Source organism: Ictidomys tridecemlineatus, chromosome 3 (assembly GCF_052094955.1).
Source record: "Ictidomys tridecemlineatus isolate mIctTri1 chromosome 3, mIctTri1.hap1, whole genome shotgun sequence".
Taxonomy (NCBI): domain Eukaryota; kingdom Metazoa; phylum Chordata; class Mammalia; order Rodentia; family Sciuridae; genus Ictidomys; species Ictidomys tridecemlineatus.
This window is the reverse complement of record NC_135479.1, coordinates 143,696,689-143,712,004: the sequence shown is the minus strand read 5'-3', so window position 1 is coordinate 143,712,004 and position 15,316 is coordinate 143,696,689. Positions and strand designations below refer to the sequence as shown.

The 15,316-nt window shown below is 45.1% G+C and overlaps 1 protein-coding gene across 2 annotated transcripts in view; it reads right to left on the bottom strand.

The window, feature by feature from the left end:
- The window catches only part of Itgb5 (integrin subunit beta 5), a 112,437-nt gene that overhangs the window by 81,910 nt on the left and 15,211 nt on the right, over positions 1-15,316 (bottom strand). For both annotated transcript variants that reach the window (XM_078044063.1, XM_005338875.4), the window contains exon 3: positions 7,875-8,079. In XM_078044063.1, coding sequence (XP_077900189.1) covers positions 7,875-8,079 — 205 coding nt within the window. The remainder of the gene's footprint in view (positions 1-7,874; positions 8,080-15,316) is intronic.

The following is a 15,316-nucleotide window of genomic DNA, read 5'->3' as shown; positions in this document are numbered from 1 at the left end:
AATCTCCTAAAGCATATCACTTAGAACCAACTTCAAGATTCAATTCATACCAAGTAACTCAACCTGCTTTGGGCTTATTAGCCTTTCAGGAACGACTAAGACATGCTCTGTTTATCCCAAAGCCAAACTGTCCATGCACAATTCAAATTTGGGTATATTCTTCACATGCACCAGCCAAGGTGGCCTTGCTTGTGCCCGCAGAGTCTACATAGATTAACTGCAGCCACATCCAAAGAAGCCAATCTTTCATCTCTAGCTGATAGCCAACAAGCCAAAGCCTCCCTGCACCTGCAGGACCGAAACCCTGCTCCCTCTCCTCCCACCGCCTACAAGGCATATTTCATGAGCTAAACCAGGAAGAATCCAGGGATCAAAAGATTTCAGTTCAAGTTTCACTTCTGTCCCTCGACTAGAGGTACAATCTGAGCCTTGATTTCCTTAAATATGAAGTAGAAATAACAACCACAAAGCTCACGGCACTGACTGAGACTGTGAGGCAGTGGTGTGAGAGAGAAAAGTCCTATAGCAACAAAGCCTTCCATAAATGAAGTATGATTATTGTAATTACTATTTGCAGCCCAAATGGCAGCTCCAAGCCTGCCTCCTGATATGTTTTTTCCATGCACTGTTATAACTACCTCAGGACTGATGTAGTCTGCATTGCCTGTTGGTATGAGTCTATTTTTAAAAAAGCATCCGTCTGACTCAAACAGAAGAAATGTTTGAGATTTCTTCCAGAATGAATTCCGGACTGCTGCAGTATGTCTCTGGCTCCCATCAGGCAGACAGAGCAGGTCCCTGCATGGGGACTTTTGGATGCCACCCCACAGAGGAAATGAAGAGGGAGGAACTGGGGGAAGGGACACCCCCATTAGCCTTTGCCTGGGCAGATGAACCCCAAGTGGACAGAGCCTGCAATCAGATCCCCTCCATCCAATTCCATCTCCTCTTGGCAGGCTCTCCCACATTTTCATTCACCTGTCTACCTTCTCCCCAACTTTTTTTTCTTCTTTTTTTAAATCTAGAATCTACTTCTACCTTTTTTGCAGGTTATGAATAATTAAGTCAGGTGATTTAAGACCAGTAAATGGGGAATTATCTTAGATTCAAGGAGGCACCCATAGACATCACCCTAGGAGTGTCACTAGGCTTGGAAACAACAAACCTGGGTTCGATCCAAACCTGGTCATCAAGGATCTGGGGACCTCAGTTCCTTCTAACGTGCCACTCCACTTCCGCTTAGTGAAGCGGGGAGGATATGAACTATCCTGGGGATTCAAAGGGACAATGTATATAAATACCACACAATGCTTCTACACAAGGAAATCTTTGACCTCAATTCCCCAAAAGGTCAATTACTGAAGCAATTTCCTACGGGAATGAAAAAGAGAGGGAAAATTCTGCCAGAAACTTGAGTTTCAATAGCCATGGGCCTATAAATTTAACTCCAAATTTTCCAGACATAAAGGCAAAGACAGAAACAAGATGTGATATTTATAGGTCCCAAACTCTGCTAAGAAGATTATCTATTAGTGAGAAATTTCTTGGCATTAAATTCTAAGATAAATTGATCACTAAGAAAACACACACAAACACACACCCCTTCTCAAAGGGGGGCTATAAATATTAAAAAGGATCATTTCTCCTGGTTTTCTAAAAAGAAAAAGAGATGTAAGAAAGAGGGAACGCCATTCACATTTGGAATGAAGTTTTATTGCCACCTCTACTATGCTTGATCTTAAATACCACAAATACCTGAATAGGCTTTGGTAACGATGGAATGTTCTGCCAAGAGATTTTGGAGGGATGGACATTCCTGCTCATACTCCTGGCTTGGGTGTCAAGCTAATAGAGCACCAAAGTCCCAGCAGGAGAGGCCTTCAGCCAAAGGCAAGTCTGTCACCAATGGTGAAGGGCACTCTCTGCTAGGAGGTCTCGGGCACATTTCCCACCCAGAACCACACAGGCTTAGACACAGTCTGCCCTTCCGCCTCTCCTCCTTCATGCTGCTCCCCAGCACTGCTTGAGGTTAAAGTGGCTCCCTCCACATACCCAGCAGGGGGAGAAGTGCTTCTCACCTTCCCTGGCAGTACCCGACTCTGGTGACACCACCCCAAGGCCACATGCCCAGATCTGTCATCCCTTACTGTCCCTCTCCACATAGGATCCCTTCAGGCTTAGACCCCTTCTCTTTCAGGTTGCTCCACATACCCCCTTCCTGGGGACCAGTGGCAGGATCAGAGAGACAGGTAAAGAAAACTCCAAAGAGAAGCTGGTCAAAGGCGCCTGTGAGGATGAAGGTGCTCTTCCAAGTGGCCCCTCACGGCCTTTTGGGTTTTCCTGCTCCCAAAGCACCCAGCTCCAGCTACATTCTGCACAGAATTCCTTTCACGTCTCCATTCCTAAGTACAGGCTCTCCTGCTGCAATCAAGTATCAGCTAGCGATCCACCCCAAACACGTCTTTTAACACTTTCTTCTTTCAGCTCTTCCTTCAATAGAAAGTGAGACATTTGAATTTTCCTTAGGAATATGTCTCCGTTGACAAACATTTCTAGAGAGTGAATTAAGAATTCCAGCAAGAACTTTTAAGATTCATTGTTCTTCATGTGTGAAGACAAAATGGTATCTCAGCAAAGATTCTTGCCATCCCCAAATAAATGTGAGTGGCTTTAGATTGCCTAGAATTACCCTTCTATGCTAGAAACTGAAAGAAGGGAAACATAAAATCACCTACATGGAAACGGGATTACAGATGAACACAGAATTAGGGCCCTAGTGCACACCTTATGCCTACGGCTCTTCTGTTCATTATAGCAAAAGGTAAATAAATTGTATCCAGACCTAGATCCAAAGAATCATCTCCCTGGTCTAGAACAAGGCTGTTGGGCTACACAGGATCCCACTTGCCACCTCAAAATCCTGACTCCTAACAGATGGAATCTTGGAAAAGTCATGGTGGCCTCCATAGCACCCGCCTCCAAGCAGAGGCTCTGTAGTTCCAATTTCCTTAGAATAGCCCCTTGTCCATCCATCATCAAAAGTCCTTCACCCTTTTAAGTATGCACAATGCTAGTCCAGGGGCAATATCTATGCCAGTAACTGGCACCTCCAAAATGGAACTCAAGGGCTGGGGTGTAGCTCAGGGGTGGAACACTTGCCTGGCACATGTGGGGCATGGGGTTTGATCCCTACCAACACAAAACAGAACAGAACCTGGAAGGAGAGGGGAGAAAAACCCATAAATAAGGGCTGGCAGGAAAACAGCCACCACCACCTGCAGCTTAGTTGACACGATTGTACCAATAGCAATTCCCTGGCTTTGATAACATACTCCTGTTAGGTCAAATGTTATCACTGGGGACAAATAAGAAGGAGACATGGGAAATACAATTATTGTTTTTGCAACTTCTTGTGAGTCTAAAATTATTTAAAAATAAAAAGTTTAAAATGCACACATACAAAAGCTAATGCTCAAAGTCGTAATTTAAGAGCCTAAAGGGTTGAGATGAATAATGACTTTAAAAAATCCATTTCCAACTATCCTAGAGTTTCAAAACCACCTCTAGCTTTTGACCATCCCAATAAGATTTACTTTAAAGTTTATGTCTTCTTAAGAGTTTTATGTCCTTTGTTAGGGATTTTTTACAAAGTTCTTATCCTGACATATTATTTCCAGTAATGAAATAAAATGGAAAACATGATCCTGTGTTTATACAAAATCCTGCTTAAAGTTTGGCAGTTCTTCAAAAAAATTTAAACATAGGATTACCATATGATCCAGCAATTCCACTCCTAGCTATATACCCAAGATAACTGAAAACATATGTCCCCATAAAAACCTATACTTGAATGTACATAACTGCCCCAAATGGAAACAGCCTAAAATGTTCTTCAGCTAAAAATGTGGTGTTAACTACATGTACACAATGGAATATTATTTGACCATAAAAAGGGATAATGTATATTCTACAACATGAATAAATGGCCACTTGCTATATGACTAAAAGGAAATACTATATGACTAAAAGGCAAAAATCAGAGAGATGGAAAGTGGATTAGTGGTCACCTGGGACTGGATGAGGAGTTGGAGAGGGTAGGATAAGGAGTAACTATTAATTGGTACTGGGTGTATTACTAGGGTAATAAAAATGTTCTGGAATTAGACAGTGGTGATGGTTATGCAACCTTGCAACTAAGAATCACTGAACTGCACACTTTAGAATTGTGATTGTTTGATATATGAATATTAATTCAATTTTAAAAATTTAAACGTGTTGCTTAAAGAAGGAAATTTTTATTTTTCTTTCTCATTTTCTCCTTTATTTATCCCAGAACTAAAGCTTGGCCTTCATGAAGCATCTTTCATGTCATGCTGAGACCTGTCTTATACAGCTGGCAAAGGGTTGCACATTTCACTCAACAAATACTTATTATGAGGGGCAGAGCAGAGAGCAGGGGAAAAGACAGGACAACATTTTCAAAAGTATAGAGAAAAACCAATCCCTACCTATCTGAAGAATCCCTCAGACTCGGGGGAATGTTCCTGAGGTCAGTACGCACTTGGCAAGCAGAAAATTTTGCTAACTGCAACATACCATTCCCATTTTCCCTCATAACTGGGGTTTACTTTACTCCTCTTTATAAATATTAAGGTTATATCTTCAAAAACTAAGAGACACTCTTGGTTTCCAGTATTTCTATATTTAGAAACACATTCACAATGGTTCTAGAACTTTAGGGATTCATCTTTTTGTCGGATCTCTCCCTGGTCTTCCTCTGTGCAGACTGAAACATTCTCTTGGTTTGTTGTGTCTTCCTGGGGCAGCCAGCCCCTCTGTCACCTCACACCCTCAGCCCTGGGCCCTCCAGGGATCACCTTCTACAAGACTGACCTTCACACAGCACCTGCATTTTGTATAAACGCAGGATCATGTTTTCCTTTTCATTTCCAACACTGGAAACAATATCAGAATGCTAAGCAAGAGAAGTGACTATACCCAGTAAGACTGATTTCTTTTTCCTTTAGTGAAGCATACATTGGCCTGCCATGGCTCAAATAGCTTCTCTGACTCCTCCATGGGGCTGTTTTCAAAGCCAGCTGGTCAGTTGAGCCAGTCTCTCTCCTTACAGTTGCACTCTAATTTTAATTTTTAAAATGGGAATCATTAAAGCCAAAGCATCTTTGGCTTTGTGTGGCATCCAACTCTTTCCTTAACTAAATCTACCCTAAGAAATAAGGATTTGCTGCCACTGAGGGTATGTCTTGGAGAGAACCCCACAGGTTCTGAGAGCTATTCTAGATGCCAAGCTTCAAAAAGCACAAGTTAGAAGCCACCCAGGATGTTGACGCTGAAACTACAAATCCTTTAGGAAGTATGACTTTTGGTCCTTATGTTCAAAGATTATTGAATGAAAATAGCACAAGATTACAAATACATTCTAACTATAGGTATACCAAAATATGAACACAGGTAAATAAAGACAGAGGGTACAGTAAAAGTAAAAAATAATAACGTGTTAAAATGGGTGGTTTTTCTAGAATTTCTTTTAAATTACTGTTATACTATTATTCTGATGAAAAGAAAGATACAGCATTCACATTCGTGGATATCCATTCCTATACTACACCATGTTCTAATATCCCAATAGTCCACAGCAAGCCCTACAGCCCCTGCTCAGTTAGAACCCTCCACCCTGAGCCTGTGTGCATGTGAGTTCTTTTCCCCAGGGTACATCACTCCACATTGGGGCTCAGCTGACTCTGCTCTCACCCACTCAGTGCTGTGAGGACTCCTTCCTCTCCTCTTGCATCCTAGTATCCCACCACACAAACAGCTGAGTGCCACTTACAGCGAGAAGATTTTCAAAACTCCCAACTTCAGTTAATCCTACCCCTGATCTCTGGGCAGGCAATCCCGTAGTTTGGGCATCCCTGTTCAGACCTACATCTAGCCCTTTGGTCATTGTCCTTTGAAAATAATATTTTAACTTTTTAAGTTCCTTTAAGACAAAAAAGTCTCATTTAAGCCTCTGAACATGCCAGTCGGGGTCTAGACAAAGACCCTGAAATGCTGAGGGGAGGAACAACCTGCTGTTATGGTTTGGATGTGAGGTGTCCCCCAAAAGCTCACATGTGAGACAATGAAAGAAGGTTCAGAGGAGAAACGATTGGGTTGTGAGAGTTAACCCAATCAGTGAATTAATCCCCTGATAGGGATTCACTGAGTGGTAACTGAAGGTGTGGAGTATGGCCTGTATGAAGTGTGAATGGGAGCATGACTTTGGGGTGTATATTTGAATGTGGCAAGTGGAGACCTCTCTCTCTGCTTCCTGATCACCACGTGAGCCACATCCCTCTGCCACACTCTTCTGCCATGATGTTCAGCCTCACCTGGAGCCCCAGAAAATGGAGCCAGCTATGTATGGACTGAGACCTCGAAAACCATGACCATATAAACCTTTCCCCCTCTACAGATGTTCGGAGGGATGGACATTCCTGCTCATACTCCTGGCTTGGGTGTCAAGCTTCTAGCTCACCAAAGACCCAGCAGGAGAGGCCTTCAGCCAAAGGCGAGTCTGTCACCAATGGTGAAGTGTACTGTCTTTCAGTCACAGCAGTGAAAAAGCTGACTAAAACACCTGCCCAGGGCCTGTGAGCTAGGGATAGAGCCAGAGCTGGAGCCCAGGACAGCTAAACAGATCCATAGTCATCCCACTGTTCCAAGCTGCCCTGAAGCCTAAAACTTCACCTAGAAATAGTTATTGCCAGTGGTTTTCTAGACAACAGGATAGATGAAATGTCCAAAAGCAAGGGAATTTGGAAAAATTCTGCCCCTGTCCAACAACGTGACACTTTCCAGTTTAGCCACGTGAACATCTACCCTTTCACACCACAAGGGTTCTAAAATGCAGAACGTGAGATGAGGGCAGAGGCGAAGTAGAAACAACCACGGGCTTGTAGTCACAAAGGCCTGGCACTGAATCAGATTGGCCATTTCCTGAGAGACCTCAGCGGCTTATTTCCTCATGGGCACAATGGCAGGTCAAGTATTCAGCACATGGTGGCTATGCCAAAACTGTTAGTTTCCTTCTATGACCATCGACTCGCAGGGGATCTGGGGTCCTAGAACAAAATATCGCTAAAAATTTGTCCTTTTAGAATGCCACTGATTCAAGTGGAATTTGCTGACAGGAGAAAGTAGCACTTTTTTCCTAGAAGTAGCACTTTCCCTGAGCAACCTGCCTGAACTAGGGAGTAAATCCACCAGCCCCAGAAAAAAACAATAGCGCTATTCACAAGAGCCTGAAGGTGGAAACAGCCCCAATGTCCATTCACAGATGAACAGATAAACAAAATGTGGACTATCCATACAATGGAATGTCATTCAGTCTTCAAGAGGAAGGAAATTCTGCCACATGCCATGACATGGATGAACCCTGAAAACACACTGGGTAACAGCAAAGGACAAACACATGGTTCCACCTATAGGAGGGACCTAACACAGTCGAATCCACAGAGACAGAAAGGAGATACAGGTTAGCCCTCGGGAAGGAGGAGCTACTGTCTGATGGGTACAGAATTTCTGTTAGGGATGATGAAAAGTTCTGGAAATAAATAGTGGTGATGTCCCCATATGGTGAACTGAACTATACACTTAAAAATGGCTAAGATGGTAGATCTTATGTTATATATTCCACCACATTTTTTTTTTAAATAGAAAAGATATCCCATTCATCCAAAAGGTCCTTGTTCTCTGCTTCCTGGGGTCTGAGCCTCACCTCCCTCTTCCTCATTTCCCCACGTCAACATGTCCCACGTCTCCTGTGGGCTTTCCTCAGCCCTGGCATCCAGCCCATCCTGAGGGCAACTCACCAGGCCGGAGGCTCACGGCAATCTCCTGTGGCGCCATCTGAATGACATCGGAGCCTGCAGCACTGGAGCCCTCGCTGCTGAGAGGCAGGTTCCGCAGGACACGGGCGCTGCTGGCCGGGCTCTCGATCTCACCTCCGCAGCCATTTCGGATGAGATTTGCCCTCAAATCACACCGGGAAGTGACTGACCGTGGGCTGCCAAAGTCCTAGGTGGGGAAATAGAGGCAAATATGGGAGGTGGTCAGGGCAAACCTTGGGGCCTGCTGGCCTTCAGCTTTCTACATTTCATTTTCATTGTCTGAAAATGGAGACAATAGTAATCTTGTGTGTGTGTGTGTGTGTGTGTGTCTGTTGTGTGTGTCTGTGTGTACACCAGGGATGGAACCCAGGAGCACTTAACCACATCCCCAGTCCCTTTTATTTTTTATTTTGAGACAGGGTCTTGCCAAGTTGTTTAGGGCCTTGCTCCAACTGAGATGTTGGATATGAAAGCATTTTGTCAACTCCAAATGCATAATAAAAATGGTTTCATTGTTATTTTAATGATTAAAATGTTCCTGTCGACCTGATTAGCAAGGAAAAGAAACTGAACTGGTCACAGGGTATATAGATAAAATTCTTTTTAAAAGATACACAGAGTGAGGGATTGATTCCAGGACCCATTCACAGATACCAAAATCTATGGATGCTCAAGTTCCTTATGTAAAATGGCGTAGTGTTTGCATATAATCTATGTATGTTCTACCATTACTTTCTAAAGTCACTCCTAGATGATTTATGACATCTAATATAATGTAAATGCTACATAAATAGTTGTTATACTGTAATACTGTACTGTTTAGAAGATAGTGACAAGAAGATAATTCTGGATGTGCTTAGTACAGATACAACCTTTAAAAAATAGCATTTTCCACTTGCAAAAAAAAAAAAAAAAGACACACAGATGGTGGAGAAGTCCTTGCTCAGGTATTCACAAATGAACTTTTGCTGGGCCCACACCTGTAATCCTAGTTACCCAGGATGCTGAGACAGGAGGATGCCAAATTCAAGGCCAGCCTGGCCAAATTAGCAAGACTTTGTCTCAAAATAAAAAATAAAAAAGGGCTGAGGCTGTAGCTAAGTGGTAGGGCACTTGTTTAGCGTGCAGGAGGCCCTGGTTTCAACCCCCAAGGTCTCAAGAGAAAAAAAAAAAGTGAATATTTGAGCTTCTCACACCTCAACTTTGTGGGCACTGGATATTACACAGCCATTCTCCAGAACAACAGAGCAGTGTGCAGGGAATGAAGACCCAGCAGTCTAATCCTAGAAGTTTATCATAATAATGGGAATAAGGGGGAAGGTCTATAAGAAGATGTATATTGCAGTATCATGTATAATACCATGAACTTATAAACTTGGAAACTTAAATTGCCTAAACCTAAGAAAAATAGGGCCCTTCAATAGTCATGACAAATAATTGTGAAGATCCAGCAGAAATTTCAAAATGTTGATAATAAGGGGGGGAAAAAAACAGAAAATAGAATTGAATCTGCAGTAGAATTTGAAAGAAAAATGTTAAATGAGATGTTACTGCAGAGGGACCAACATATTTTTGTTTTTATCTTTATCATTGTTTGGTATAACAAAGATCTTTTATGTCCTTAAGTTAGATTTGGGAGAAAGTGGTACCTCGGAATGAATTGGGGCAACAGAAGTCTGAGGCATTAATTTTAAAGTGAAATAATACACTTTGTTATAAAATCTGGCACCTGTAAGTGTGGATCATTTTCAGGGAAAGGGTTTTTTAATGACAAAGCAGGCCTAGGTTCCTCTCCCAACAAGGCCTGTCACTGATGGATGTAAAAAATACATCTGCTCCTCCAGCTGGCGGGAGGCCAGCTCTATGTCCCACAACCTGGGATCGGCTGGAGGAGCTAGGACACTGATCTCTTTCCCTCCCTCTGTAACACTTTGTCACAAAGCCTCAGATGAGTCAGTGTCCCTAGCCGGCTGTGTGAGAAGCCAGACTGCTGGCAGAAGCACAGAAATCAGAGGGTCACACCCTTCACCAAGGTCTGGCTCCCCAGGACTAATCAATTTCCTCATTTGCAAAATTCAAGAACAAAAAGTCAATAAGATTATGCAGTATTTTAAATAAGTAGAACCAGATGTATTGTCCTGGGCCTGCATGGTAGCTTTTGTTTCTTTGTTTTCTGGATTCTTAAAATAATTGAATGATTTTTCATATGGGTATTGATCCCCTGGAGATCTGGCCTGTCAACAACCTCAGGGAATACATTCATACAGTGTGGCTCCACATTTTGTGGAACAAAGGTGGGGCGGGGTGGAATTATTATTCTGGGCCTGTATTTCAAACCTAGGGTTTCCAAACTGGGTTCCAGGTAGTCAAGCTTGGCTCTAAAGCAGCAGTTCTAATGAAGCAATGAGGAAAACACAGGGATTGGGGGAAGAGAGTGAACTTTTTAAAGACCCACAAGGATTGGTCTGCCGTTCTGAGCTGTCTGAAGCAGAGATCTAATTAGGTGCCCAGAGTTTGAAGGGCTCAGGGCTCACCTGCCCAGAGCTTACTCAGAGAATTTCTGAACTCCCTGATGGCTCCTCCAGCTCTAAAAAGCTGCAGTGCTTGGCCCCATTCTGATGTTCAAGGTGCACCTGTGTTGATCAGTCTTGGACCCTACCACCAGCTCAGCCATGAAAGCAACTTTGTCTCCCCCCGCGCCCCAATGATGGGAACCCAACACCTCCTGTTGATCTGGACCAGCTTACACTCTGGAATAGACTTAGTCTATTGGTCTTGAGCCAGATAGGTCACAGAGCCAACCTGCTTCACCAACAGCCTCAGCCATTCACTTGGGTTGGTCATCCTGACCATCCCTGACTGCCTGGGTACTTGAACTAGAGGTTTGCCACTGATATCTGAGCTTCCCAGACATCCTGCTCAACTAGATTGTTGATAGACACTGCCAGTCCATGACAAAGGAGTTGAACAGGGCTATCTTCCGGTCAGGGAAAATGTACTTGCCAGGATCATCAAGAAACTAAAGTCTAGGGGGCTGGGGATGTGGCTCAAGCGATAGCGCGCTCGCCTGGCATGCGTGTGGCCCGGGTTGGATCCTCAGCACCACATACCAACAAAGATGTTGTGTCCGCCGAGAACTAAAAAATAAACATTAAAAATTCTCTCTCTCTCTCTCCTCTCTCTTTAAAAAAAAAAAAAGAAAGAAAGAAAGAAACTAAAGTCTAGATGGCACCTGTCAGACTGAACAACTCTGAGGCACCCAGATTGTGCCAATTGCAACCTTAGTAGGGCTTCTTTATTCTCTAGGTTGTTAGCAACAAAGCCCTCTTCAGTTCCAGCACCCCTGGATTCCCTGTTCCCTGCACAAACAGCAACCATCATGAACTCCTGCACTGTCACCTGCGTTGCCATTGTAAGAGCCATCATTGATCACATTAAAAGCTGCAACTTGCAGGGTGACTTTGGGAGTGCCAATCAAGTCAGCAATGTGACAGTATAAGGGAGTATCATGCATCTCCATCATCAATGTGTCAACTTCCTTCCCTTTCACAATGTCAGTGGCTTGCTGCTTGGGGCAGGCCCAGGGGTTTTATTGATGTGCTTAACCAATTGTCTCTGAGACACCTTTACCTATATACCAACTCTTGTCATCTTCCCCAAGCTCTAGGGTCTAAAAACCATCAACTGAGGAAGTACTGGTCCTAGTAAGTCTGAAGAAATGTGGAGACAAAGGCAGTTACCTGAAGAGTAGGATTCCAAAGAGTGTGACATCTTTCTGGCTTGGTCTGAAAAATAGCCATGACTAATTTCTAGCTATAGGTTCTTGTTGCCCAAGAAAGGGACAGATTACCGCAGATCCCAGCAAGGAGTGTTAACCCCATGGCAAAGAACTTCTCCTTTCTCCCCGATGTCCTTTCTAGATATTTTAATTCCAGAAAGATGAATATTTAAAGAGAAGAAACCAAAACCACAGAGACCAGGGGAAGATCTTTCTGATGGGTGTGACCTTTTAGGTGCACAAACAATATGAATCAAGAAAATATCTCAGGGCCCCTAATTATGAGCGCTAAGCTCAGTGAATGCAGCTGCCTCAAATTATAAACCCCTGGGGAAAAGAAAAAAAATCATGATTAAGAATAATCCTCCTCACATGACACCCAAATGTTTAATGTCCTAAGCGCTTCTGATCCCAGAGACCCGACACCCAGACCTCTGCAGGGAACTGGACACAGCACATTCCAAGAGGAGAGGCTCTTAAATGCATCACCTGGTACCACTTCTACTTGTGAGGAACCAGAGGTTCACATACCTAGATTCACCAGAGAAGTTTGGGTTCATCTGGCCCTGGCTTCCTGGGCCCGAGTTTGGTGCTTTGCAGCATCTGCTTCCAATTCAGCCAAGGCCACGTGAAATTCTGCAGCAGGAAACTGACCAGGCCCTCGGATTCCTGCCTCTAAATTTAATATTTATTTGCTGCCCCAACTGCAGAGATCTTCCTGCCACCTATCACACTGGAAGAATAAACATCCCCTTGATATAGAGAAACAGATACAGAGGGGCAGATACAGAAACAGACACTCCTAGGAAAAGGGAAGGGGAACTTCTCTCAACATGGAAAAGGAGACAAGTGAAGAGATGAGAAACTGCAGGCCCTGTAAGAAAACAAACCTAGCCTCATGCTGGGCTTCTAATCGGTCACCCACACTGGTGTTTGAACTTGCTGTAAGTCGCCATTCCGGGCTCTACTCCTCCATGGCCTGGAATGTGGAGAACATAATGCCATCCCTATTGTAACATGGTAACTCCTGACTCCCTGGACATTCTGTTCATGGAAATCTCTTTCCCTGCAGTCAAGGCCAGAGCTCAGGAGCATTAAGGCATCCGGCACCAAGGCCAGTACATTCAAGTTCTCCTATCTGTGCCAGGCCAGTGACTGTGCTATTTGAATACCACCCTGCCCACTGCTGCCAAAGCTAAAAAAACTCTAGCACGATGTGGGTCTTTGGGAGAGAACAAATTTCCATGTGATCCTGAAACAAGTGAAGAGATGAGAATCTGCAGGCCGTGGAAGAAAACAAACCTAGGCAGGGAAAGGAGACTGCTGGGCCCAATCCCTGGGATGAGGAGGGAAGAAACAAACCGACAGACAGGCAGAGGGCCTAGGTGGAGAAGTGGGCACAGGCAGGGAACCTGCTGCAGTGGCCTTCCTCCCTGGATGGGCCGTCTGACCAGCCAAGGCTGCAGCCCTGCTTGGCAGAGCCCTCGTGGATTTGAGGGAAGAGTAACTGATGAGAAACCGAAATTTGTGTTGTGTGCCAGCAACACACTGCTATGCATGCTGCCTGCCTGGGGGGACAGAGATCCCTTTGCCAGCTTTCAATTGGCTCATTTAATTCACTGAACAAATACTTATAAGACACCTATAATGGGCCAAGATTATCCATTCATTTGGTCTGAGCACAAAAAGATGTTCTCTTAAAGAATCTTTTTTTTTTTTTTTTTTTTTGTGAGCTGGAATGAACGCTGACTCCATTTCTTCCTTAGCTCAAATGTAAATCCACTCAAAGTGTCTCTTGTCCATTTCCTGCCAACATCACTGCCCCAGAAGACCCAGCTTGCTGACCCGCCTCTCATCTCTCTCCCTCCTCACTTGTGCCTCCAATTCCATGGAGCCCTTCATTCTTTCTTCTCCATCTCTGCCTTCAAGGGCAAGGACCCCAGCCCATCCCAGGCCTCACCAATCTCCTCCACACCTGACCTGCTTCCACCCACTCAAACGCCCCAGGCCTCACCGCTCTTCCCACAGGCGGTGGCTGTACCTTCTGGATTTCACAGCAGCCTGGTGCCACCCAGGGCCACGTCAGTTCAGAGTCTCACTTTCATCCTCACAACTTCCGCACATACCCCAGCCCTGAGTGCGAGCTTTCCTGCCTTTGCCCCCTGCCTCCCTCCCCAGCCCTGCCTCCGGTCCTCCCTGGGAACACTCACCCCTCAGCCTGACCTTGGGAGGGCTACCCTGGCCTGCCGCCTGTGCCCCAGGCTGCTCGTCCCCTGAACTCGTTCTCCTGCAGGTCCCCTGCGGGCACTGTGGTGAGGTGTAGTGAGCGGGCTGAGTCGTGATGAAAAGGTGAGTGGGAAGAAGGTGGGCTGCCCTGGGCCTCGCCAGGAAGCACCCATACACTCTCCTCCATGCATGCTCCTTGGTATAGTGGCTGGGTTGTGGAACCTGCCATCTTGGGGAAGAAGCAAATTTTTCACTAAAAAAGCAACAGATCAGGCTGAGGCTGGGGCTCAGTGGTAGAGCACTTGTCTAGCATGTGTGAGACACTGGATTCGAGTCTCAGCACCGTATATAAATAAGTAAAGGTCCATTGACAAGTAAAAAAAATAATTAAATAAAATACAAGTTTATCTAAAAAAAAAAAAAAAGCAGTGGATCAAGTAGGTAATAAACTTCTGGAGTTTGTCGTGTGTTCTATGCTGAGCAGGACAAACAGCAGCGTTAAGTGTTCAAGCTGGCCAAAAAAATGTGGGGGCAAGATGGGCAAGAATAAGACTGGGGTAGGATGAGGGGCAGAGGCAGTGTGGACAGGTGAAGACAGGCAGCAGTCCACCTGGTCTCAGGGCCTAGAGACTCCGGTCATGAAGGCGGAAGGTAAGTGTGAAGCCCCAGCAAACCACAGTTAGGAAACAAAGGCAAGAGGGCCAGGGTGAGCAGGACCACCCAGGGGAAGGCAGCAGAGAGAAACAGCAGGAAGTGCTGTGTAGGGGGCGGTAAGGAAGGACACAGGCTGACTCCAATACAGCACCTGTGGGAGAGTATGGTTCAGAGGAGGTGGAATTAGAGTATGATGGATGTGAAGTGCAGAGGCAAGGAGTCCCCTGGGCGAATCTCAAGTAAAAACAAGGAGGCCATTATGGGATCTGCAGAGGGCAGAAACCCACAGGATTCTTCTGGATTCATGAAGAGAGGAGGGAGGTGGCATCACAAGAATGCACTGGCCAGGAGACCTGGCCCTCCCTGGCTGTCCACAAGGAACCAGCCCTCAATGTCCTCTCGCATCCTGTGCGCCTGGCAGAGACCTTATTCCTCAGACAATGTCCCAAGATGTGGTTAAGAAGGCACTGGCTGTACTTATTCCTTCTCGCTAAGGAACAGGATGATAGAAACCATCCCAAACGCTCTGAATAGATCCAGCTCCCTGAAACACACTCATGCCCTGGCGAAAGTTCACCCCAATGAAGATGGGAAGCTGCATTCCAGGGCAGGTCACAGGAAGGTCTTCAGCCAAGAACGAGACCCCACGTAAGCAGAGGAGGAGCTGGTGGGCTAGATAGGGAACCCCCGTGTGGGCTGGGCCAACAGTGTGCTCCTCAGGAGAACCTCATTCACTGTCAACATCAGGAGGTCAGACTTGTGGAAG